The 24763-nt window shown below is 47.2% G+C and overlaps 1 protein-coding gene across 2 annotated transcripts in view; it reads left to right on the top strand.

Moving 5' to 3' along the window:
- Positions 1-24763, top strand: part of LOC137431744 (voltage-gated inwardly rectifying potassium channel KCNH7) — a 559296-nt gene that overhangs the window by 518633 nt on the left and 15900 nt on the right. For both annotated transcript variants that reach the window (XM_078782422.1, XM_078782420.1), the window contains 3 exons: positions 14473-14725; positions 19986-20179; positions 23617-23716. In XM_078782422.1, the coding sequence (XP_078638548.1) occupies positions 14473-14725; positions 19986-20179; positions 23617-23716 (547 nt within the window). The remainder of the gene's footprint in view (positions 1-14472; positions 14726-19985; positions 20180-23616; positions 23717-24763) is intronic.

The following is a 24763-nucleotide window of genomic DNA, read 5'->3' as shown; positions in this document are numbered from 1 at the left end:
ATTTTTGATGAGGAGTAGAGTTGAGGGGTCTTTGAGGGCTTCATCGAGGTGCTCTCGGTTGCAAGACTGGGTCATTCTGAGAAGCACAGCAGGGTCAGAGATCATGATGTTCTCCTCCTCAGTGAATCTCTCCATCAACAGCCTCTCCATTGCCTCACACACTGTTTTGAGGCAAAAGAGGGACTTTGCGTAGGCCTTTCCACTGAGAACACCTTTGAGAGATCCACTTGTTACTAGTTGTGCCTCAAAGAGAATCTCTGCATATCCAGAACCACGCATCTTGTGTCCAGTGAGCATCCCGATGTAGTTCATGGATGTGTGGAAGGGTCCAATCGTTACTACATGACTAGCAAATTCATTTGGCCAGCGCCAGATGATGGGAAGGGCTTTCATGCAGACACCCAGATCAAATGTATTCAGGACCCATCTCTGACCCACCTCAGCAGTTGCTGCCTCGGAACGCTCATCATTCACACCGCCAGCAGAGAATGACACAGTCTATGCCACTACGATGCAAGAGTACTACATCTGGCTCTTCATCAGATACATCGGAAGCTGTGGCCTGCAGCCTGTGCCTGGGCTAGGGGGTTTCACCTCTGCAACTGGTTCTCCCCCACCCAGCAAATCAACAGTCGACTACTGCACGCCTATCCACCAACCGATCACAGACAACGCAGTTGTTCGTGAGCTACTGAAGCGTTCCGAGGCAGCAACTGCTGAGGTGGGTCAGAGATGGGTCCTGAATACATTTGATCTGGGTGTCTGCATGAAAGCCCTTCCCATCATCTGGCGCTGGCCAAATGAATTTGCTAGTCATGTAGTAACGATTGGACCCTTCCACACATCCATGAACTACATCGGGATGCTCACTGGACACAAGATGCGTGGTTCTGGATATGCAGAGATTCTCTTTGAGGCACAACTAGTAACAAGTGGATCTCTCAAAGGTGTTCTCAGTGGAAAGGCCTACGCAAAGTCCCTCTTTTGCCTCAAAACAGTGTGTGAGGCAATGGAGAGGCTGTTGATGGAGAGATTCACTGAGGAGGAGAACATCATGATCTCTGACCCTGCTGTGCTTCTCAGAATGACCCAGTCTTGCAACCGAGAGCACCTCGATGAAGCCCTCAAAGACCCCTCAACTCTACTCCTCATCAAAAATTTGCATAAAATTTGCATAATTTTGCATAAAATTTGCAGCAGTAATTTGCATAAAAATGGTATGTGGGACATTTTTTCAGCTTGGGGCCATAGCTAGTCATTTTCTACACATTTTTTCCAATCTAGAAACACTGATTAGAAGTATATCTCCGGGGGGTGCAGGGGGACCTAGTCTTCCTACTAGACTACATGCTATATATCGTTTTGGCCCCAGCTCTCAATGGTGAAGCTAATCACGTGAAAACAAATTAAGGAATTCTCGTATCCTGATCCAGATTCGGATCTTCACCAAAATCGAAACAATTCGTCATTGACACACACCCAACCTGCCCACCAAGTTTTGCCTAAATCCATCCATAACTTTTTGAGATACCTTACTCATAGACAAACAGACAGAAAAAACAAACAAAGACAGACAAACAGACAAACAGACAGACAAACAGACAGACAAACAGACAGGGTGAAAACATATCCTCCATCCACCTTCAGTAGCAGAAATTAATCACAGGAAAATGACATGTAGCATGAACTTTATTTGTGAGAGCAATCAGAGGCAACTCGTGGAGGACGTCAGAATAATATTCAGGTATAATTGACTGGGATTCAGTACCTGCAGACACACACACCTTCCCCACCCAAAAAATCCACAATAACATTTCCTCCCCAGCTGCCATTCAATTCTCAACGCATATTTCAAAAAAGATGTCATGGCCTGCTTACATGTGAATGCCCCATATTCACATTCCCAAACACATCTCCATCCTCACGACCACATAAAAACACAAACGCCTTGACACATAAACAAACGCCACCCACAAGACACTTTGTGGCACACACTCCAATCCCCTCCCCGACCTTGTCATCACTCTCACCTGCCCCCATTCCAAATTACTCATGTCCCAATTTATAAGCAAGTACCGAACCCTGGGACAATAAACATCAAGGCCTCTTACCTTAAGTGCAGGTAGTTGCAGGTTGGTCAGGTCCAAGAGTGCCATCCACCCTGCCGAATCCCAAATTTATCCCATGGGGCCAATCAACTTCCCCAAAATATCCTTTTGTCTGCTGTACTGGCAAGTATGTGGATCCGCCTCCTCCAGTGGCCCTTACTACACTACTACCCTTGGCTACGACATCACCGCCCCTCAACCGTGCAAGGGCTATGGGGTAAGTTGAGCAGCCGAAACACCAACATGGCCCATGAATGTCCATAAGGGTGCGACCCATCATCCATCCTTCGGCCCCCTGCGAGGAACACGGCTCCACCAGCCCCAGCTGGCCAATGTGGTGAGCACCTGCTGCCAATGTTGCCATTCCCAAGGCCTCGGACTTGGGGGGCACGGTCACAGTGCGTGGCATCCATAACACGTCCCCTGCACCTCTAACATCCCCCAGTCCACCCGCATGCAGCCCCTAGTGTTCACCCACACTTGACCATGCCCAAGGTCCAGTCGACAGCCATGCTTCCCCAGGAGACTCAATCCCAGAAGACACGGTCCGCACACCTGGGCCACCCATAACACCACGTTGACCTCCACACTGCCCAACTCCATCCCTACAACCTCACAATCCCAATATTGGCTCCAGTGCCCCCATAGCCAGTTGAAGGCTGTGTCCTACTACTCTATCCATTTTTGGCCCAGCCTCCAACACTTTGGTCTAACACACCTGGATCAATAATGGTGCCACTGCTTTCAGTGTCCACCATGGCCTCTTAACAAAATTCACCCTTAAATTTGGCATCTAACCCTCAGATTTCCCGTGCCAATTTTTTGACATTTCACTAATTCCACCAAAGAAAGGCACTTCTCCATACACTTGCCAGCCAAGCATGGCCCCGTATGCTCGGCTCGTTCCAATTTCCCGATTAAATCCCATGGCTCCCTTCGCAAGCCGAGAGTCCACAAATCACAACAGAATATCTTTGGAAGATCATGCTCTTACCATCACATTCCATAGATGCTCCAATGGTTGTCCGGTGGGCTATACCATTCCTGTCCATGCGGTTCGACCCGCATTCATAGACCAGCACAACATGGCAGGTCACCACATGCTGGCTGTCCCAGAGTCTCAGGGAGAAGCTGCCAGGCTGCATGCCCGGGCTGTTAGCACATCAGGCCCTTGTTGGCCGTCCGTGGTGCTGCCACCAGAGGCGTGGCGTTTGTTTTCATTCCATTAATTTGTCCCTTCAATTATCCCTTCCAACCATCAATTTTGCTGGTTTGAGCATGAAGTTGCTCACTATTGGCATCCAATTTAGCCTCCAATCGTTCACTCTGGGCATTCATTTTTTCATTCAATCCCTTCATTTCATTCCTTTGTTCATCCATTTTATTAGTTTGGGAATACATATCCACTCTTATTTCCTTCATTTCTCCCTTCAATCCCTTCATATCTCCACTTAATTGTTCATTCCTTTCTCTCATTTCACCCACAAAATTTATTATCATGGCCTGGAAATCCATCGGATCTGTTCCTGGCGTCTCAGGCTCCCCCATAGGAGAGGAGGGTGGACTAATGCTCGGGACGGGGGAGGTTCCAATCCTACCCTCATCAAACTACCCCCGGCTCACTTCTGAATTCCTCGGGACCCCTCCACCCGCTCGGCCATCTTACTCGCTTCTGCCATCCGCGGTGACAAAGCAGTTTTCCCGCTAGCGCATATTTTTACCTCAGACAAAAAAAAAAGATTTTTAATTTTCCGAAAGCGTGATGTTGCGCTTTCGCACCCCAATAGACTATAAAATTTCGACCGCGGTACTACGATTACTTCCCCCTCGACGAGGGAAGGACAATCGTTAAAATTTTTTGATTCCGAAAGCTGAGCGCAATTTCGCCCTCAGCGGGTGTCGAACTCGCAACCCTCGGACCCTCAGACCGATTGTCTGCTGGGTTTGAATCCCACTCTCCTGACACCAGTTGTCGCGTCCTTACCGATAAAGACCAGTCTCAGACGGATGACCGATCGAGCTTACCTCCAAGGCGTTCAGTCAACTATGGCAGATCTTCTTTATACGCGCGAGGAGTAGTGGAGGGTAGCGAAGCTTTCACTGGCACGGATTCCACTAGAGCGTCCGCAAACCCCGATAATGAAATCAAACCGACATGGAATTAAAATACAACAATTAACGGGTTTAATAAAAATAATGCCAGGGAACAAAGAATGCACGGTAAAATATTCCTAAGTCGAGGATCCTCCATACTGACTCAAATACACACAAGGGGAATAAATAAATGAAAAATAAATGTGTTTGTGTGTACTCAGCTTTGAGCGGCCCTCAATCTCTGTCGGCCCTCGAACGGGTCCCTGAGTCTGTGCGTGGGAAAACACATGCTTCGGCGCAACGTCCGTTCACCGTCACGCCGACACAAAGTGAACAGGCCCGAGCTCCTCCCATGTCTACCTCGCTCGGCTGCCCCGAGCCCTTATGTTTCTTTCACGCGCAAATGACACCAAGCGCAGCCGTGACGAAGCCAACACCAAGGAGCGGAAAGCGACAGATGAGTCCACTCCTCCATGCAGCAAGAGTGCGTCCACTCGTAATGAAACCCAGCGCAAGAAGAGTATATGCGACTGTTCCTTCAATCAAACCCAGGACAAGAGGAAGAAAATGGCGAGACTCAGTCTTTTTGTTCCCCGGTCACGAACGTCATCCGATGATGTCCGCGCGTGCTCCAATCAGCGAGTGCCATCACAGCTGTCCTCACCTGGACCAATCACCACCCCTCGGGGAAGGGCCCCATGGCCCCTCCCGCTGTCCCTGATGATGACTTGGCTGGTGGCTTCAGCGGCATTTGAATGTCCTGGTTCCGTTTACTTTTGTATGGTCTTTTTAGTATAGATGTGGAGTGCATGGCTGGTGTGGTTTGTATCATAAGGAACAAAGGAAAAATCACAGAGGCATTTACATACAGGGGATTTACCCTTAACCCTTACCTAATTAACATAGCCCCACCCCTCGCCATGGGGACAAAGACACAACCTTACACAACATCCGGTCTAACGGATTCCCTACTTAGGTACATGGGCGTTTCTTCTTTTTCACGACAGTCGGAGCACACTACCCTATGCAATCCTACCTGCCCCTAAGGTATTTCATTGCCTACCCCCCCATAAACGTAACAATATATTATGATGAAAAGATGAACTGATTAGATGGGGTCACAGGTCAAAGGTCAGAGGTTCTGTTAGGTAAAAATTCTGTTACCAAAATAACTTGTGAACCAGTTTTGGGATCTTAACCAAACTTGGTATTGTAGCGGCTGCCGCTGGGGTTACACAATCGCCTTGCACCTATCAAGGACGCGGAGCGATCACCAGGCCGGGCTCGTCCAGGACGCCCGGGCAGGCCCGCGCTCGACTTGCCAGGCCTCGGTCGGGACGCCCGGGCAGGCTCGCCCTCGGCTTGCCAGGCCGCAGCCGGCCCGCGGGGCCACGCCCCCTGGCGCCAGGCCTGGGCAAACCCCCTGGCGGAATAGATATATATTGCCGACCGTAAAACGTTTTTCCCAGAGTGCCTGAGTGTTTGATTCTAATAAAGCAGCTCAGATGAATTCAAGCTTTTTGTCGCGTCCATTCTTTCGATCGACGTGGGAGCCACAGCTCCTTCATTGGTGACCTACCGACATGGACACGGCAGTCGCCCTTAAACTGCCTACCTTCTGGGAGGCTCACGCGGCGGTTTGGTTCGCACAAGCGGAGTCCCTGTTCGCCCTGCGGGGCATCACGGCGGACGACACCCGCTTCCACCACGTGGTCGCTGCGCTCGGTTCAGCCACCGCAGCCCGCGCCCTGAGCCTCCTCGAGAGCCCGCCAGCCGCGGACAAATACGGCGCGATTAAGAAGCTTCTCCTCGATGCTTTCGCCCTCCCAGCGGCGGAACGCGCACGGCGCCTGCTCGATTTGCCGGAGCTCGGCGACACGCGCCCTTCCGAGCGAATGGACTACATGCTTTCGCTGCTCGGCGAGCACTCTCCGGCATTCCTGTTCCGGGAGCTGTTCCTCCGTCAGCTGCCTAACCCGGTACGCCTCGCCCTGGCAAGCACGACGATCACAGATCCCCGGGCCCTTGCCAGAGAAGCCGACAAAATCTCCGCCGCGGGACAGCGCATCGCAGCGGCGACATGGGACCCGCCGCCGCCTGATGCACCATCCATGGCGCCCGAGCACCCGGCGCGTTCGACGGCCGAACTGCCGACGCAATTGGCGGCCGCTATACCGAGCCGACCACGTTCAGCACGACGTCCGAAGCCTCCACCCGACCAAGCGTGGTGTTCCTATCATGCCAGGTTCGGACAGAAGGCCCGGACATGCCGACCCCCGTGCACCTTCGGCGGGTCGGGAAACGGCCAGGCCGGCGTTCATTACCTGCCATGAGCGCCGGCCACAGTCACACGGGCAACTTACTGTTCATCACGGATAAAGCGTCCGGACGGCGCTTCCTGTGCGACACCGGCGCCCAAGTGAGCGTCATGCCCGCCTCTGACCAGGACAGGCAATCCGCGGTTTGCGGCCCCTCCTTGGTTGCGGCCAACGGATCGACTATCCGCACCTTCGGCCCGCGCAACGTCACCCTCTGCTTCGGCGGCCAACGCTTCGCTTGGACGTTTGTAACCGCCAACGTGCCCATGGCTCTGCTCGGCGCCGACTTCCTCTGCGCACACGGACTGCTGGTGGACGTCCAACGGCGTCGTTTAATCAACGCTGAAACCTTCAGCTCCCTGGTATGCACATTGAGCAGCTCCGCGCCGACCGAGCTGGCATGCACCGTCCCGGCGGCGAACGAGTTTGCTCGCCTGCTCGCGGAGTTCCCGGCCCTCACGCGGCCGACGTTTTCGGCCGTCGCAGTACGGCATGGGATCGAGCACCACATACCAACCACGGGCCCGCCGGTCTACGCCAGGGCCCGCCGCCTCGACCCAGCCAAGCTTGCCGTTGCGAAGGCCGAATTCGACGCGTTGGAGCACCTCGGCATCGTGCGGCGCTCCGATAGCGCGTGGGCCTCGCCACTGCACATCGTGCCAAAGCCGGGGGGTGGATGGCGCCCGTGTGGCGACTACCGCCGTCTTAATGACGCTACAACACCCGACAGGTACCCGATCCCGCATATCCAAGACTTCTCCGCCCGTCTGGCGGGACGGGTCATTTTTTCAAAAATTGATCTCATACGGGGATATCACCAGGTACCTGTCAGGGCGGCCGACGTCCCTAAAACGGCAGTCATCACGCCGTTCGGCTTATTCGAGTTCTTGCGGATGCCGTTTGGTCTCAAGAACGCGGCTCAGGCGTTCCAGCGCTTGATGGACGGCGTGCTGCGTGACCTGCCGTTCCTTTTCGTTTACCTGGACGACATCCTCGTCGCCAGCACGTCCCGGGCCGAGCACCTCCTCCACCTCCGAACACTGTTCGGGCGCCTCAGCGAGCACGGCCTCATCGTCAACCCGGCCAAATGCCACTTCGGCACGACGGCCGTTGATTTTTTGGGCCACCACATCACCAAGAACGGGGCTGTGCCGCTGCCAACCAAGGTCGAGGCCATCACCACTTTCCCGCGTCCCCGCACCATAAAGGCCCTGCAGGAATTCCTGGGAATGGTGAATTTTTATCACCGCTTCGTGCCCCGCGCTGCTCAACTCATGCGGCCCCTCTACGAAGCCCTCCGGGGCAAGCCGGCCAAGCACGACATCGCCTGGTCCGCAGCAATGGATGCGGCCTTCCAAAGCTCAAAGCGGGCCCTCGCCGACGCAACACTGCTCGCTCACCCGGTGCTCAACGCTCCCATCGCCCTCACCACGGATGCCTCCGACTACGCGGTGGGCGCCGTACATGAGCAATGGGTGAACGGGGTTTGGCAGCCACTCGCTTTTTTCAGCCGGCAGCTCCGGCCGAACGAGCTCAAATACAGCACGTTTGACCGGGAGCTCCTCGGTCTACACCTGGCCGTCCGCCATTTCCGCCACCTCCTGGAGGGCCGACCTTTCACGGCGTTCGTCGACCACAAGCCGTTGGTTTACGCCATGGCCAAGGTCACGGAGCCATGGTCGGCCCGCCAACAGCGCCACCTCTCCGCCGTGTCGGAGTTTACCACGGACATCCGGCACGTCGCCGGCAAAAACAACGCCGTGGCCGACTGTCTTTCCCGGGCCAGCGCGAACGCGGTCCACCTGGGCGTGGATTTTGCGCTCATGGCGGCGGACCAAACCACCGACACCACGGTGCAAGCCCTCCGGGCGGCGGACACGGGCCTCCGCCTGGCCGACATCCCCTGCGCGGACACTGTCCTGCTCTGCGACGTCTCCCAAGGCCGGCCTCGCCCCATCGTGCCCGTCACCTGGCAACGCCGCATCTTCGCCTCCCTCCACGGCCTTTCCCACCCGGGCCGGAAAGCTTCCCAGAAGCTGGTGTCGGCGCGTTTCGTCTGGCACGGCCTTCGTCGGGACGTCCGCGATTGGACCAGCGCCTGCACCGCCTGCCAACGGGCCAAGGTCCACCGACACACCCAGGCCCCGCTGGCACCTTTCACCGTGCCCGAACGACGTTTCGACCACGTCAACGTGGATCTGGTGGGCCCCCTTCCCCCATCACGAGGGTTCACACACCTGCTCACCATGGTGGACAGGACCACCAGGTGGCCGGAGGCCGTTCCCCTCGTCTCCACCACCACCGCCGACGTGGCGCAGGCCTTCATCGCCACCTGGGTCGCCCGCTTCGGCGCACCGGCGGACATCTCGTCAGACCGCGGACCACAGTTCACCTCCGAGCTGTGGGGCGCGGTCGCCCGCAACCTGGGGGTCAAGCTCCACCGTACTACGGCCTACCACCCCCAAGCAAACGGGTTGTGCGAGCGATTCCACCGCTCCATGAAGGCCGCGCTCATGGCCGGCCTTCAAGACGGCGGTTGGGCCGACCGGCTGCCGTGGGTCCTTTTGGGCCTTCGCACGGCCCCCAAGGAGGACCTCCAGGCATCCACCGCCGAGCTGGTCTATGGCCAGGTGCTACGCGTCCCGGGCGAATTCGTGCCCGACGCTACCAGCCCCTGGTCCGCAGCTCGCCAGCGCTCGGACCTCCAGGAGGCCGCCCGACGGTTTGCCCCCGTGCCGACATCCCACCACGGTGACCCCCAGTCCTACGTCCCCCCAGCACTCCGCACCGCGGAGTATGTTTTTGTGCGTCACGACGCACATCGGCGGCCACTCCAGCCGCCGTACGACGGGCCCTTCCGGGTGCTGCGACGGGACGACAAGTCGTTCGTCATCGACATCGGCGGCAGGTCGGACCGGATTGCAGTGGACCGCCTCAAGCCGGCGCACGTGGACGTCGACCACCCACCACGGGTGGCCCTCCCGCCGCGGCGAGGCCGCCCCCCGTCCACGGTGCCCCCCACTCGACCGCCCACCACCTCACCGGACCCCCTCCCACGACCCACCAGGGGTCGCTTCGGCCGGGTCATCAGGACCCCCCTCAAGTTGACCCTGCCGGTGCAAGTCGATTCTGGGGGGACGTGTGTAGCGGCTGCCGCTGGGGTTACACAATCGCCTTGCACCTATCAAGGACGCGGAGCGATCACCAGGCCGGGCTCGTCCAGGACGCCCGGGCAGGCCCGCGCTCGACTTGCCAGGCCTCGGTCGGGACGCCCGGGCAGGCTCGCCCTCGGCTTGCCAGGCCGCAGCCGGCCCGCGGGGCCACGCCCCCTGGCGCCAGGCCTGGGCAAACCCCCTGGCGGAATAGATATATATTGCCGACCGTAAAACGTTTTTCCCAGAGTGCCTGAGTGTTTGATTCTAATAAAGCAGCTCAGATGAATTCAAGCTTTTTGTCGCGTCCATTCTTTCGATCGACGTGGGAGCCACAGCTCCTTCAGTATAAGCATATATTATGATGAAAAGATGAACTGATTATATTTTGGCATCAATAGGTCAAAAGTCAAAGGTCAGAGTTCTAATAGGTTTTCATTACCGCGATAACTTAAGAATGGTTGAAGGGAACTAAGTCAAACTTGTTACAAGTACAGTATGTACAGACTTGGCATTTAATATGGAATATTATTTTTTTCTTGACTTGGGTTTACTTTCTTAACTCAGGATATCAAACTGGTGAGTTTCTTTTACACTTTGGTGATTTATTTGTTAAAAGAACCATGTCACTGATTGTCTGTCGCAGCAAGAAGTCAACAACAGGATTATATCACAGGTGGCGTGGCAAAATGTACGGACAGGTGCATTTGACGATTGGCTTCACAGTCGGGTATACAAGGGTTGTTGCGTTCTGTATTAGTGGAAAACAACTGCTGCACATCTCCAAAAGTTATTGCCGCTTCCTCTGGAGATGGTCTGTCAACTCGACAATGCTGTTTGTCATGGTGTGGTGGCTTTACGAAATTACGACATGACAAGAGCGTGCTATTGTTCGGCAGTATGGCATCACTCAAGGTCAGGTGTCAAAGATCCTGAAACGAAATGCTCAGAGGGGTGTCCCTACTCCAATACCGAGGCCAGGACGTCCCCGCAGAACCACAATGAGGGATGATCGCCAGCTGCACCAGTTAGTCCACAATGGCCATACCAAGTCAGCTAATCGGCTTAGGGCTGAGTGGCAGCAACTGACAAATGTGCCTGTATCCAGAAGGCTAGTCAACCAACGACTGGTTCAAGCAGGCTATCGTGCCAGGCGTCCCCTGAGAAAGCCACGCCTGACCAGACAACACCACCAGCGCCGATTGCAGTGGGCCAGAGAGCACCGTCAATGGCAGCCAGGACACTGGAATCACGTGATCTTCAGTGACGAGTCTAGATTTCTGGTCTATCGTCAAGATGGCCACGTCCGAGTGCGCAGACAAGTGCATGAAGCCTACAACAAAGATTGTATAGTGCCAAGAGTCCAAGCTGGAGGTGGTGGGGTGACCGTTTGGGTTGCTTTTCATGCAGGGGGCAAAACTGACCTGGTTGTTCTGAATGGAAACCTGAACCAGTTCAAGTACAGGGCCATTCTGGAAGAAACATTGCTTCCATTTGCTCGTGCAGCCTTTCGAGGAAACTTTGTCTTCCAAGATGACAATGCACGGCCTCATCGTGCTCGCATGATCCAACACTTTCTTGCTGACCGTGGTGTCGAGCATATGGAGTGGATTGCCATGTCCCCGGATATGAATCCGATAGAGAACTTGTGGGCAGAATTAACGTGTCAAATCGACAACTTGGACCAGCAGCCGACCTCTGTGCGTGAATTGCAGCAGGCTATTGTCACTGCATGGCAAGCGATTCCTGTCCAAACCTCGGCAAATCTCGTGAACAGCATGCCTCAACGTGTACGTGCTCTCCTGAATGCTCGTGGGGGTTACACGAAGTACTGAACTGTAATTTTACTGTCCATAATCCCAGTCGTAATTTAACTTTTGTTTTTGTTAAAAAAAATTTGGGCTAATGTGCAAAATAAAGAGATACTTCTGGAAAACGTACAGAAGTTTAACACAGTACTGTCCATGAATTGAGTTCGATATCAGTTTACATCACTTTCAAGGATCAATTTATTTGTTTCGAAATGTCAAATGTGGTTTTTGTTTCTTTTAAAGGTCACATTAACCAAATCTAGAATAATTTCAACATAATTCCAATGAAATTTTGGTTCTAAGACGTCTTGAAAAGTAAGTTCACCCCCACAAAAAAAATATTCCATATTAAATGCCAAGTCTGTATAATGACGCAAAGATGAACTGATTAGATTATGGGGTCAATAGGTCAAAGGTCAGAGGTTCTGTTCGGTAAAAATTTTGTACCTACGCTAACTTATGAACCAATGATGTGAGTTTGATAAAATTTGGTATAAGTATATATACACAAATAATTAAGTTAAGCACCCCTACACAACGAATTAAGGTAAGCACCCCCTAATATATATTCTTTGTGTATATGTATACATTGGCATATATTCTAAGGTATGTGAGATCAAATAATGATTGGTATGACATTAGTTATTGACGTTATTGACGTTATTGACGTCACTTACACGTTATTGATATTACACGTTATTGACGTTATTGACGTTATTGACGTTATTGACGCAAAGATCGCTAGAGGTCTTCTCAGAACAATGACTGTACGTTAGAAAACATAAACGTCATCCACACTGTCCGTGATGGACCTATAGCTCCATACTTAAATTGAGGTGAAAATATGCCTAAAATTCCCAAAAAATTTCACCTTAAATTATGCAGAATAAAATATTGAAAACGGCATGATTGTTATGTTTTTATGTGACCATAATATCACTTCTCCAGAAAATATAGCAATATCATGGGTATATTACACTGTTTTGACGACAACAAACTTGTAATGTGCGAGGTTGTAAAAAAACGGGGGGGGGTGCTTAACTTAATTCTTTGTGTATATTATGATGAAAAGATGATTAGATTTCTGCATCAAAGGTAAAATGTGATACTTGAGAACAGCTGAAGGGATTTAAATCAAACTTTGTACAAGTATGGGTAATAATGTTGACGGAGGCATACCGGTCGATATTGCGACATCAAAGAGTGCCGTTCTAATTTCTGGTAATATTATTGCTTCCAATGAGGAAGTGGAGTTGGAACAGTAGGGAAGATGGCAGGTTGGAATATTTCAAGGTGAGGGGTTAAGGAGCAAATAACTATATGATTAACCCTAACCGTAACCTAAAACCATTTTCACCTTTATTTACAGCGAAGGTTGGTCTTTACCTCCGCCACCAAAGGTGGATGGAGGTTGTGTTTTCACCCCTGTCTGTCCGTTTCCCCGTTTGTTTGTGAACAAAATATCTCAAAAAGTTGCGGACGGATTTGGACAAAACTTGGTGGACAGTTTGTGTGTGTGACAAGGATGATTCGATTCTATTTTAATGAAGATCTGAATATGGATTCGGCTATGAGAATTATTTAATTTTTAAGTGATTCTTCACCATTGAAGAATGAATTGAAGAATTGAATTCTTCACCATATGGCCAACCAGGCGGAGGTATGCTCTCTACTGAGTGCCGTTCTAGTTTACCACTGTCTCGGCCAACTTTTAGCACACCAACACAGAATATTTTGATCTTTTTTTTTTAATGAGAAAGCAACAACAACTTTGAGATGGATTCAATAGGTACCTGATAGACTGTAGCCTCATCTATCATGAGTTCCAGCACTGATGCGGGCAGTGCCACCAGAGGGTCCCACAGAACAATGGGACTATTATCGCCAACCCAGCAAAAGCAATTTTAAGCCACGCTGTGCAAGGCCACCCTGTTATGCTTGTGGCAAACTGTTTCCCTGCGCCACCTTGAAAATCCAAATTGTGACTAATGCAATTGCTTGTACAAAGGTCGCGAGTTTGTTTTGAGCCTAGCTTAATACGTACAAGGATATACACAATGAACTTTGGTGCAGGAGGCCATTTGGCCAATCAGGTCTGCGCCACACCAACACCAGACATCATCACCTATCCACATTCCATGCACAAGCTACCTACAAGTCCCGTCAATATCACTGTACCCATAGCCTGGTGTTGCCTTAAGTTGCTAATTATATTAAGAGGAGGAAAGTAACGGGTGAAATGTGAACGTGGACGCACCACAATTACATCAGGTATTGAAAATGTTCTCATGGTACAGAAGGTTAGACAGGAGGTTAGATCCATGACCCACTTTGGCCAAGCAGCACTCACTGCACCTCAATGGAACATGTCTTTAAATCCTGGAAGGACAAGGCCGAATCACAAGGTCTGTTGCTTTCATGTCGCAGGCAGGTTGGTGGTCTCTCTGTTATCAACCGTCTCCTCTCCGATATTGCTCCCTTTGCTCTCCGACTCCTCAGATGCTCCCCAGAAACTTCAGGATGCCCTCGTTTTGACAGTTACCTCCTTCTAGTTAAACACCACAATACAGACCGACTGCACACCTCAACTCCTTTGTTTCTCAATCCTTCCGTGGAAGGAACTGCTTCCCCGAGGTCGTTCTTTACCACTCTTCCCGGTAGATCTTCAAACACACAATTCACTACAACCACAATGTCATGCCCCATCTTTGCTCTTGTAGAGAGAGAAAAAAAATTGCAAATCGTAGCCTGTTTGGGGAGGTTCTGGCCTCTGCCGATTGGGCCTGTGCCTATGTTTCCTCGTCCAGATTTAAATCTGATGAAAAACGGACTCTGATTTCATCCTTTAGAGGGCGATTCTGCTTGTACTCCCTTGTGGGTGTAACATATATCAAATGATAACCTTGCATACAAGTGTCATGTGTAACAAGTTCTTAAATACATTACTAATCTTCTCCCCTAACTTAACTGTGCCTGCCATCACCGGCAGGTTCTAAAGGGATTTCCAGAATGCCTGCAGGCCGACATTTGTCTTCATCTAAACCGCAACCTGCTGGAAACCTGCAGTGCTTTTCAAGGAGCCAGCAAGGGTTGTCTGCGAGCACTTGCCATGAAGTTTAAGACGACACACGCACCCCCAGGCGACACCCTAGTGCACAGCGGGGATGTCATCACGGCACTGTACTTCCTGTCACGTGGCTCCATTGAGATACTGCGAAAGGACATTATCGTTGCCATTCTTGGTGGGTCAAATTGTCGGCGAGTACAAATGTCGGCTTACAATTTAACCTGCTCGTTCCTCCCACGTTCTTCTGGCAGTATTCCATGGGAATGATTGCAGTTTTAACAGGACAACAGGGAATGGGCAAGAACTACCATTAATTAGCCTTTAAGATTTTATTGAGGGAATTTGTGCAGGCATCATCGTCATCATCACCATAATTGTCTCAGCATACAATGATAATAGCATGTTGTAGATAATAGTTTCACCATGTTTCTACATAACTGTTACCCGAAGTAAAATATCAAATAATGTTGTTGTTTCACTTTTTGAAGAAAAATTGGAATAAATTATAAATGGTTTTAATTAACTGGATTATCTTCTTGTGTTACAATTATAGTATTAATTTTCCAGTCTTTAAATGACGGGTTGGAACAGTTTGTTCGACGGTACAGCATCGTAAGCATGCCAACGTCTGAAGCCTCGGCCTAGTGTCTGATGTGCTTATTGTACACAGCACCTTTCCTATGCCATCTCCAGGCATTGCAAATCGTCATTGCTGGGCACCGAAGGGGGCTCGGCAGTGACGCACGCTGAAAGGGAGTACTCAGTTTTCACTCTGTTTGTTTGTTGTACACCGCACCTTTCCTATGCCATCTCCAGGCATTGCAAATCGTCATTGCCGGGCACCGAAGGGGGCTCGGCAGTGACGCACGCTGAAAGGGAGTACTCAGTTTTCACTCTGGTTGTTCGTTGTACACCGCACCTTTCCTATGCCATCTCCGGGCATTGCACATCGTCATTGCTGGGCACCGAAGGGGGCTCGGCAGTGACGCACGCTGAAAGGGAGTACTCAGTTTTCACTCTTGTTGTTTGTTTGTTTGCTTGTTTGTTTGTCCGGACCATATCTCAGCCATCCTTTGAGCTAGGAAGCTGAAATTTCGGCACAATAGTGAGCAAGTACTTTGTCAAAAACGCTATTTTTTGTTTTTTGATTAATCAATTAATTGATGAGTTATTTAATTATAAGCGATTAATTAAGTATTTATACATTTCCTTTCTCTTCTGGCCATTATCTCAGGCACCTTTTGAGTTAGGAAGGTGATATTTGGACATGCCAATGACCAGGTGATTTGGCTGCAAAGGCTATTTTTGATTTATTGATTAATCATTTAATCGATTCATTATTTATTGATCAATCAATTATTTAATTTTTTTAATTAATGCCTTATTTAATTAAATATCTAAAAGATACATCTTCGGATGAAGCACGAGTGGTTTAGTTATGCTATTAGCCAATTGATTAAGAAAATATTTTATGATAATCTTTTCTTGATTTTAATTATGCAATTAATCAATCAATTATTGCGCACCTCTTCCTCCAAATACAGTCTCTATGAGCTGCACGGCAGTATTGCCCTGGCAATGCCGCGCTGGAGGATATTTAATTATTTGGCATGGGGGTGGTGTACTTTGAATGTATCTGTACTTGTTTTCTTGTATCTTCTTTATTTATTAGACATCATACAGATGTAAATGAACACTCGTTTTACTCTGTGTATGCCAATGTCTGAAGCCTCGGCCGAAGTGTCTGGTGTGCTTGTATCTTCTTTATTTATTGTCATCCTCGGGCCATGGTTCTTAACCTGAGTTCGACCGAACCCCAGGTCCTCCGAAACGCATTGCAATTTTTTTATTTTTTATTTTTGTATCAATTTTGAATCTGTGTAATTACGCTTATTATTAATATTATTATTATTTTGCTATGTATGTTACGAACGAATGGAAATGTTATTTGTAATTGTATTCCCATCCCATTCATGGTTTCTCTGGTCTGTGTTTAATATAAGTTGTTTCACACTGACTGTAGTAAGTTGAATCAATGAGCAACTTGCTAATTATTCTGTTGATGGTGCTTACTTTGCTTACTTACTTACTGGATTTTGGACTTTGCAGGTGTTTGGAAATTCCAGTGAATAGCCTCGATTAGCTTGCCGTGCGTCATTGGTCGCACCTTACTTTGGAGTTACTGATTAATTGAAAAGTAAGTTGGAAATGTTTGTGGATATGCAGGGCGGGTTCAGAGTTATATTAAAGTCAAAAGTGGATGTTGATTATAAAATATGATTGAATTACTCAGAAAATTAGGTGGAGGTGATATAACTCCTTTGGTCGCAATTTAAAACTAACAATTCACAGTTTTCTATGTAATATTATAATGGGATTTGAGGTGACAGAGTTGAGTAGATAATAAATCCCGTCATCGTAACTATAAGTTATGTTTTCTTCGTTCAAATTTCTCAGTTTTCAGAGGGTTACTGATTATATTTAAGCATGTTCCTTTTTTAAATTTTTGTCATATAATTATTTGCTCGAACTCAATTAAGATCAGTTTGTTACTTTTTTTTTCTATTTTTTTGCAATATGTCGAGCAAAAAAAGGAAGTGGTCGGAGGATTACATGTGGTACGGGTTCACATGTTTGACGGAACAGGACGGAAGTCCTCGATGCATGCTTTGCAATGTCAAGTTGAGCAACTCCAGCCTAGCACCCGCAAAACTATGGGAACACTTCAAAAAACTGCACGGCGTGGGGCAGTACAAAGACGCAACGCTGGATGAATTCAAATTGAAGAGTCCGATTCGACGCAAGTGCTACCTTGCCCACTCGGCTTCATTCCAATTGACAAACCCATCCTCACCACGTCATATCAAGTTGCGTACCTGATCGCAAAGCAGGGGCAAACCGCACACCGTTGGCGAGACACTCATCAAACCGGCCACGTTGAAGATGGCCAACATCATGCTGGGAAAAGCTGCTGAAAACAAATTGTCTCTCGTTCCACTCTCAAATGACACCATTAGGCAGGTTCACTATGTTTTTTCGTTTAACATTTTTTGTAGATTAGCAAAACTATACATTTTTGGAATATTCAGAGCATGAGGAATCCAAAAATTAATGTCGGCATTTGCGTAGACACCTTTGCGAAAATGACATTCAGGAGTGACGATCTGTAAAAGCATATTCCTGAACGGTATAGACCTAGTAGATCCTGTGTATAGGACTTATAGTTCAATCTGATACTAACAAGGCTGTTTTCTTGCTTTATAAACCCATACCTATAACTTCAAAGGACTTGCAATATCATGTATCATGTAATAGTTTTTTCACAAATATAAAGACAATGGTTTTCAATTACCTTTGTTTGTTGCTTTTCTATAATCCTGAGCACTATTTTGAGGCCTTTATTGGATTCCTTGACCCAGAAAACATAGGATTAGCATATTTAATTAAGTTTCTAGGTTGACTAGAAGCCGAGATCGCGCAAAATATGTATTTTATGGTGGCCATTTTGAAAATCCAAAATGGCGGCCATGCAGGTGTCTGTGCAAGTGCCAACATTGATTTTCGGATTCTCCATGCTCTGACGATTCCAAAAATGTACAGGTTTGCTAATCTACCAAAATTTTGAACGAAATTATATTTGTTAACATAGTAAACCAGACTATCTTCATCACTGTCCTGAGTGTCATTTTCGCAAAGGTGTCTACGCAAATGTAAACATTAATTTTTGGATTCCTCATGCTCTGAATATTCCAAAAATGTATAGTTTTGCTAATCTACCAAATTTTTGAACGAAATTATATTTGTTAACATAGTGAAGCTGACTACATCAGCTGCAGAATCGACGACATGAGCGACGACCGCCTTGCCCAGGTAGTTGCAGATTTAGTCGCGAGCCCGACGAAATTCAGCCTTCAACTCGACGAGACCACCAACGTTTCGAATTTGAGCCAGCTCATCTTATTTGTGCGTTATGTAAAAGGAGACGAGATCAAGGACGACTTTCTGTTCTGGAAGCCTCTCACAACAACGACGAAGGCAGCTGACGTGAAGAAGCTTGTGGGCGACTTCTTCAGAAGCAACGACCTCTCGTGGAACATGGTGTCTGCAGTTTGCTTGGACGGAGCTCCAGCCATGCTGGGATGCAACTCCGGTTTTGGAGCGCTGGTGAAGGCCGATGCACCACACATCATCGTCACGCACTGCGTCCTGTTCGACGTTGCAACGGCAGATGTCAACGACCAATACCTCGACGACCTCATCGAACTTCAGCAGAGCCAGACTCAAGAACAACTCTTCGGCACAACAACGCTCTCAAAGTTTTGGTGCCGCCAAATGGAAGGGTATCCTCACATCGCTAAAATTGCCCTTGAGATCCTCACGCCGTTCGTTACAACGTATCTCTGCGAGCATGCGTTTTCTAAACTGGTGGACATTAAAACAAAGAAAAGGAGCAGGCTTGCATGCAAAAATGATTTGAGGGTGGCCCTTGCCAAAACAAGTCCACACATTTCCCAGATCGCCTCCCGAAATGAAGAACAGAAAACGCATTAAGATGCAATTCTTCTTAATTTTTTTGGTCAAATTTGAGGGGTTCCGTGAGTGTTCGGTGGGTTTCGTTAGGGTTCGGCGCCTTTAAAAAGGTTAAGAACCACTGTCCTAGGGACATAAGTGAACACTCGTTTTAATCTGCTCGTGTTGCACATCACCTCAGCGAATTTCACCTCCCAGTGCCTTGTATTTAATATTATTATTATTTTTAACGCTTCCGTTCACCGCCCTTGAGGCTCGGTTTGCAAGCCACCGTCTACAATTCCAATAGAATAGACATAATGACTCTTTTAATGAAAATGTTTCTCAAGTTTTTTTATCCTCAAAAATAGACCGTAGCGAACACACATTTGTGTTAAAAGATTGGCCTATAAAACTTACACTTAATGAAGGGGGACACAAATCTTTACAAAACCCAAACTGAAATTGTGTTCTATATGGTAGATATCATGTTTGGTGTTAAAAAAAAAAAATTTTTTAGAAAACTCATTTTTATCACCTACCAATCTTGCTGGAATTTTCCACTACAGAGAATTTCATTCTTATTTTCATTTGCAAATGAGACGTGTTGATGGTCTTCATCTTCAGTGGTATGTTTCTGTGATCCATCCATGTTTCACCTTGTATTAATGAAGGACTTATAGTTGTGTTGAGATTTTAAAATAAATAGATTTTCTATTCTATTGTAAAATGTTCTTTGTTAAAAAAAGAAAAACAGGAAAATGTCTTTTTGTTATACCGACACTTTTCCTGCTTCACCAAGCATTTTCTCAGTTGTTAAGGAGACATTTCCTTCAATTGCTTTGTCGGGGTCAAGCTTGAAGGTGACTTGTTGGGGGTTGCCATGTGCATGTTTACTGATTTAAGGTTGCACTTTGAATGTGTAGGACAAAACGATATCTTCGGCGAGCCTCTAAATAACTACTCTCGACCTGGAAAGTCAAGTGCCGATGTGCGTGCCCTGACCTATTGTGACCTGCACAAGATCCTCCGAGAAGACCTCCTCCTTGTTCTAGACATGTACCCTGAATTCTCCGAGCAATTCTGGCCCAGCCTCGAAATCACCTTCAATCTTAGAGATGTGAGTCACATGCTTTGCCTCCATTTCCCTACTCCTCCCTTCTCTCTCCCCTCAACAGCAGCCTTTGGCACTAAACTATTTGAATTTTTAAACATCAATATTTTACAAGAGTTTTACAAGGCTCTGGGGTATTATGAAATGTAATAAATATATTTATAATAATGAAAATGGTTACTTGTGGTCTCATAATCTATATTTGAGGCCTGTGTTGCTCTGATGTTCCAATCGATTGGTTACTGTCTAACATATGTCCTCCATCATCCCTGATGAAGGCCACTCGATGGAAGAAAAACATGACGTTCTGAGCATTTAGCTGTTTTGACACAACCTCGAGTTATTTTCGTTTGTACATTTTCCACACTGCAGTTTCCACACTTGTTGCTTTTGCAAATATGCTAGATTGTGCACAGGTGTGAATGCTGATCTGCAACACATATTGACAGTCTTCTATGTGTTGACAATTAACAGTGACGACCACCTTTAGAGGCCGTTTTTCCCCGCAGAGCAGGGGTTGGCCTTTTTCGGGCAACGTGGTCCCCTTTTTGGAGCAATGTTTTATGGCCGGATGCCCTTCCTGCCATCAAACCTGTTACTCGCCTCTTGGGACACACAGGGAATGGACCAGTGAACTGGTACTCAATTTGCCGACCTCAGAAGGATGACAGGCTGTGTCAACCGCCCTAGCATTAATTCAGCGATCGACCGGGATTTGAACCCAGGATCCTAGGATCCCAAGCCGGCACCCTTACCGCTAAGCCAACACCAGGCTTTTTGACAAACAGTGAAAGGCAATAAATAATAATAATAATAATAAATAAATAAAAAAAGAAAATAATAATAATAATAATTTTAAAAAGATTGATTAATTGATTGCATTTTATACAAGTGATGACCAGTATGTCGGCAAATTAGCAAAAGTTTTTAAAAAGTAGATGCGGTATAATAAAGGTATCCTTTTGTAAGCTAGCAATTTCAACATGACCGTGGTGGAAGCTCTTATTCGTAAAAGAGCATTAGGGTGTTCATGACAACTTGTGAACGTTTCTGTGGTTAAGAAACAATCTTGAACCGGTTGTCACAGGCTGCAGAAATTTATCCGAAACAGGCATGTGAAAGCAACAAACACCAGTGAGGGCAACACAGCACGACCTTCCTGACTCCATAATCAAGCTGATATAAAAGGATACACTGTAGGTACATGTAGAAAAAAAAGTTTCATTATATATTACCACTCATTGACTTAATGATCAACCTTGAATGTGCTTATCATGAAGAATTATCCTCAATAATTACTCAAATCATTTTATAATTTTATCACATTTGCAGTTTTGATTTATATCTCCTTTTGGTGCAAAATAGTTTGGCAATATCACCCATTCATTGTGCTATGAAGCTTACTGGACCTCAAGTGGTTTTAATTTCATCGATACAAATGAAATAAATCTCTTCATACTGCAGTATGAATCTTCGGAAGATTTTATGTCTTAACTCTAAAACCTTTTTTAGTCGTTGGTCTCCAAGAACTCCGCATGCTTGTTGTTGTGGATTTGTTTTTTGTTGGTGGTCCATTTTTGAAATGTGCACCTATTGGTCAGACAGCTTCCGGACTCCACCCACACTTGTCGCTTGGCTCCGCCCATCATGGCACCCAGATAAAATAATATAGCTGCCATCTTGGTTTTCTGGTGGGCCTAAGACATCATGCCTCTGCTGATTATACACTGCACGGGTTTGTTTTGCCAGATTTTCACTGGCTTTGTTTGGGTCGAGTGTTGATTGGAAGGGTGCATGGGAGGCTGGGGGAGGGAGGGGTGTCTTCAAGTAGTACATAATATCTTAGGGGGTCTGAAACCAGACCCAGCTGTCTGTCAGACTTATAATTGATATTGAACCAAACCATGAAGACCCTCAGAGATTAATTGTATAATACCTTCAACAGCAAGGATATGAGGGAGTTGAGTAGAGGAGGCGAAAAATTTTTTTTTTTCTGTCCAAAGTTGTGTCCAAAGTGCGGTCAATCTTGTTATTATAGGTATATTGATAATATATTATTTATTGTTTCCCATGTAAAAACATGGAATTTTTTCTTCCACTGGCCAGTGCCAGTGATGGTCGCTACAGTGCAGTACCAGGAACTATGGTATTGCAGATGATGGAAAATAAGAGCAAAAAGGGGCAGTGAGCGAACAAACAAAATTGGGCAAAGGGAAAATACTGGGACAACAACAAAATGCACCACAGCTCAAAAAGAGGACCTGCCAAAGGGTGGGAAAAGAGTCTCAGCAAATGTAATAAAGCTCAATAGTGGAAATGGGAGAGACCATGGGATGGTGTTCATCAGAAGACTTAAAATCTTGTCGGTCCATTGTCCGGTTGAGACAATGGACCCAGGAAGACAGTTTCACAGGTAAGGAAATAGGGGGATGGAAAGAATGGATTTTGGGAGGGAAACAAGGAAGGGGTTTTCTGGCAGAGAAAGTGTGACCAGGAGGGGCAGGGTGTAGAGGTAGGAGGGGCAGGGTGTAGAGGTAAGAGGGCAGGAGGCCCAAGACCTGAATAGAGCCAGTAAGAAAACTGCAAGGCCACCAATCTGTCTCGAGTGAGTAAAAAGCAGACTCTGAGACTCAACTTCCTGATGTGAGATTAGATTGACATAGAGGGCCTATTACTTCAGGGCCTCAAGGGGAGAGGAAGGGAACGGATAGGGGCAAAATGAGAAGCAGCAGCACCATTTTCTTTCATGTATAACCATCCCAAGTTACCCAGGATGGTATCACAAAATTACTTGACTTACAACCTTTTTTTTATCTTGCCTTCTGTTGATAGATGTAATAAATGGGATGGTTCTCCATACACATTAAGCCAATCGGAAAGCAAAATTACGCTCTTAGCCGGAACTATACACACGAACACCACCAGGGCTGGAAGGCACTTTGATGGTATGAGAAGGCAACTAGTTCCCTACTACCCCCAAAATGTTTGTTAATGTATAGAAGAAATATTGGATGCACCACAAAAATGTGGCAAGATTTGAGTGAGATGGCAAAGCATTGCTGCCAAGATACCACTTCAGACTTCATAGATGCTCCTGGAACCAATGAACATTGAACAACCCAAACCAAATCCCACCGCTAAAAGCAAAGGCAATGCACGAATCCAGCAAAGGATTCGCAATTGGTAGCCATTGGCATAGCGTCACGATAAAAAAAAAATCTGCCTATTGATATGTATATAGATATATCAAGTTACAAATGCAGCAATGCAAGTAATAATACCTAAGGGCTTTTGTCTACAAATTACATAGCAGCTTTAAATGCAGAAATTAGCAAAAATGATGCTTAATCGAATTGATATTCAGCATGAGATGACTTGCACAATGGAAATGATGCCAAGATGTTTTGAAGAAATTAATGATCGATTTTTATTTTCACCATCAGACTGACATCGTTCCCGAAACATCTCTCTCCATATTGCCAGACGTCGGGTATGGGCAGAAAAAGAGGCGGACGTCATCCTTTCAACCAAAAACAGAAAAAGGTACATGGGTAAATAAAGTTTCGACTCAGTAGAACGTCAAATCATATAGAAATAAAAGTCATACTTGTGAGCAGTTGGATTCAAAGGACTTGTACCAAAGTTTGCATTTTTTTTCTCCACCTCGTTATAGATAATGGTGAAAACCATCGTTTGGATAACGTTATTCTGTGACACCATTGGTCGCAACAACAGCTTGTTTACATCTTACTTTGAAATTGCTCTCAATATAGGAGATGTGGATTGTTTATGACATAATTTTATGGAGAACAAACTAAAGTACCTGCCCCCAGTGACGGAAGTTATCCTACTTGCAAAATAAAATTTGGCATCATTATTATTCATGCCTGTTCCCCCGTCATTTCAAAAGTGAATGTTGAGCTTTGCCTGCATGCACAGCTTTTCAAACGTAGCGCAGAAGCGGCCGCCGTAAACGAGAGACAGACAAACGCACGCATAGATGCCACCAGATCACAACATTAATGGAGATATTTTTTCTCTGAGATTACCTTTCATTGGTATGAATCAGGTGGCAGTCATATGGACTCTGATCCGTTGAATAATGATGGGTGATGCAAAACTCGAATCGTTTTTCCACATCTCAGAGGTGGCTGTTCCTCCACTCCCCAACAACCACACCATCAATGAGCGTGTCTCTTACAATGGTGATATGCTGATACAGTTGTGGTTTTCAGCAACCTCCCATGCTCTGCCACACTGCTTGTGGAAGTGATCTCTGCTTATCAGGAGATCTTTAAAGTGACCATGCCATTCATTAGGAATGATTACTGCTCCTACTTCCTCAACCACACTCGTCATCCCACTTTTCCGGTGGTCCTACAATTAAAGTCATTGTTCCCAGACTTTTTCATGATCATGTCCATGATGCATCTTTTTTTCCTCTTCCTTTGACCCCCTCTATATTTGCTTTTCTTCACATTTTTACTATGTAATATATAATATAACATGTCGTCAATGGTAAATGAAGCCATATTTGCAGGCAACTCATTACCAATGGCATGTTATTACTGCATTTTCTTGTTATTTTTC

Source organism: Myxine glutinosa, chromosome 7 (genome assembly GCF_964187855.1).
Source record: "Myxine glutinosa chromosome 7, kmMyxGlut1.1, whole genome shotgun sequence".
NCBI classification, from domain to species: Eukaryota; Metazoa; Chordata; class Myxini; order Myxiniformes; family Myxinidae; genus Myxine; species Myxine glutinosa.
Note: the sequence above shows the minus strand (reverse complement) of the source record. Positions and strands in the feature narration are given on the sequence as shown.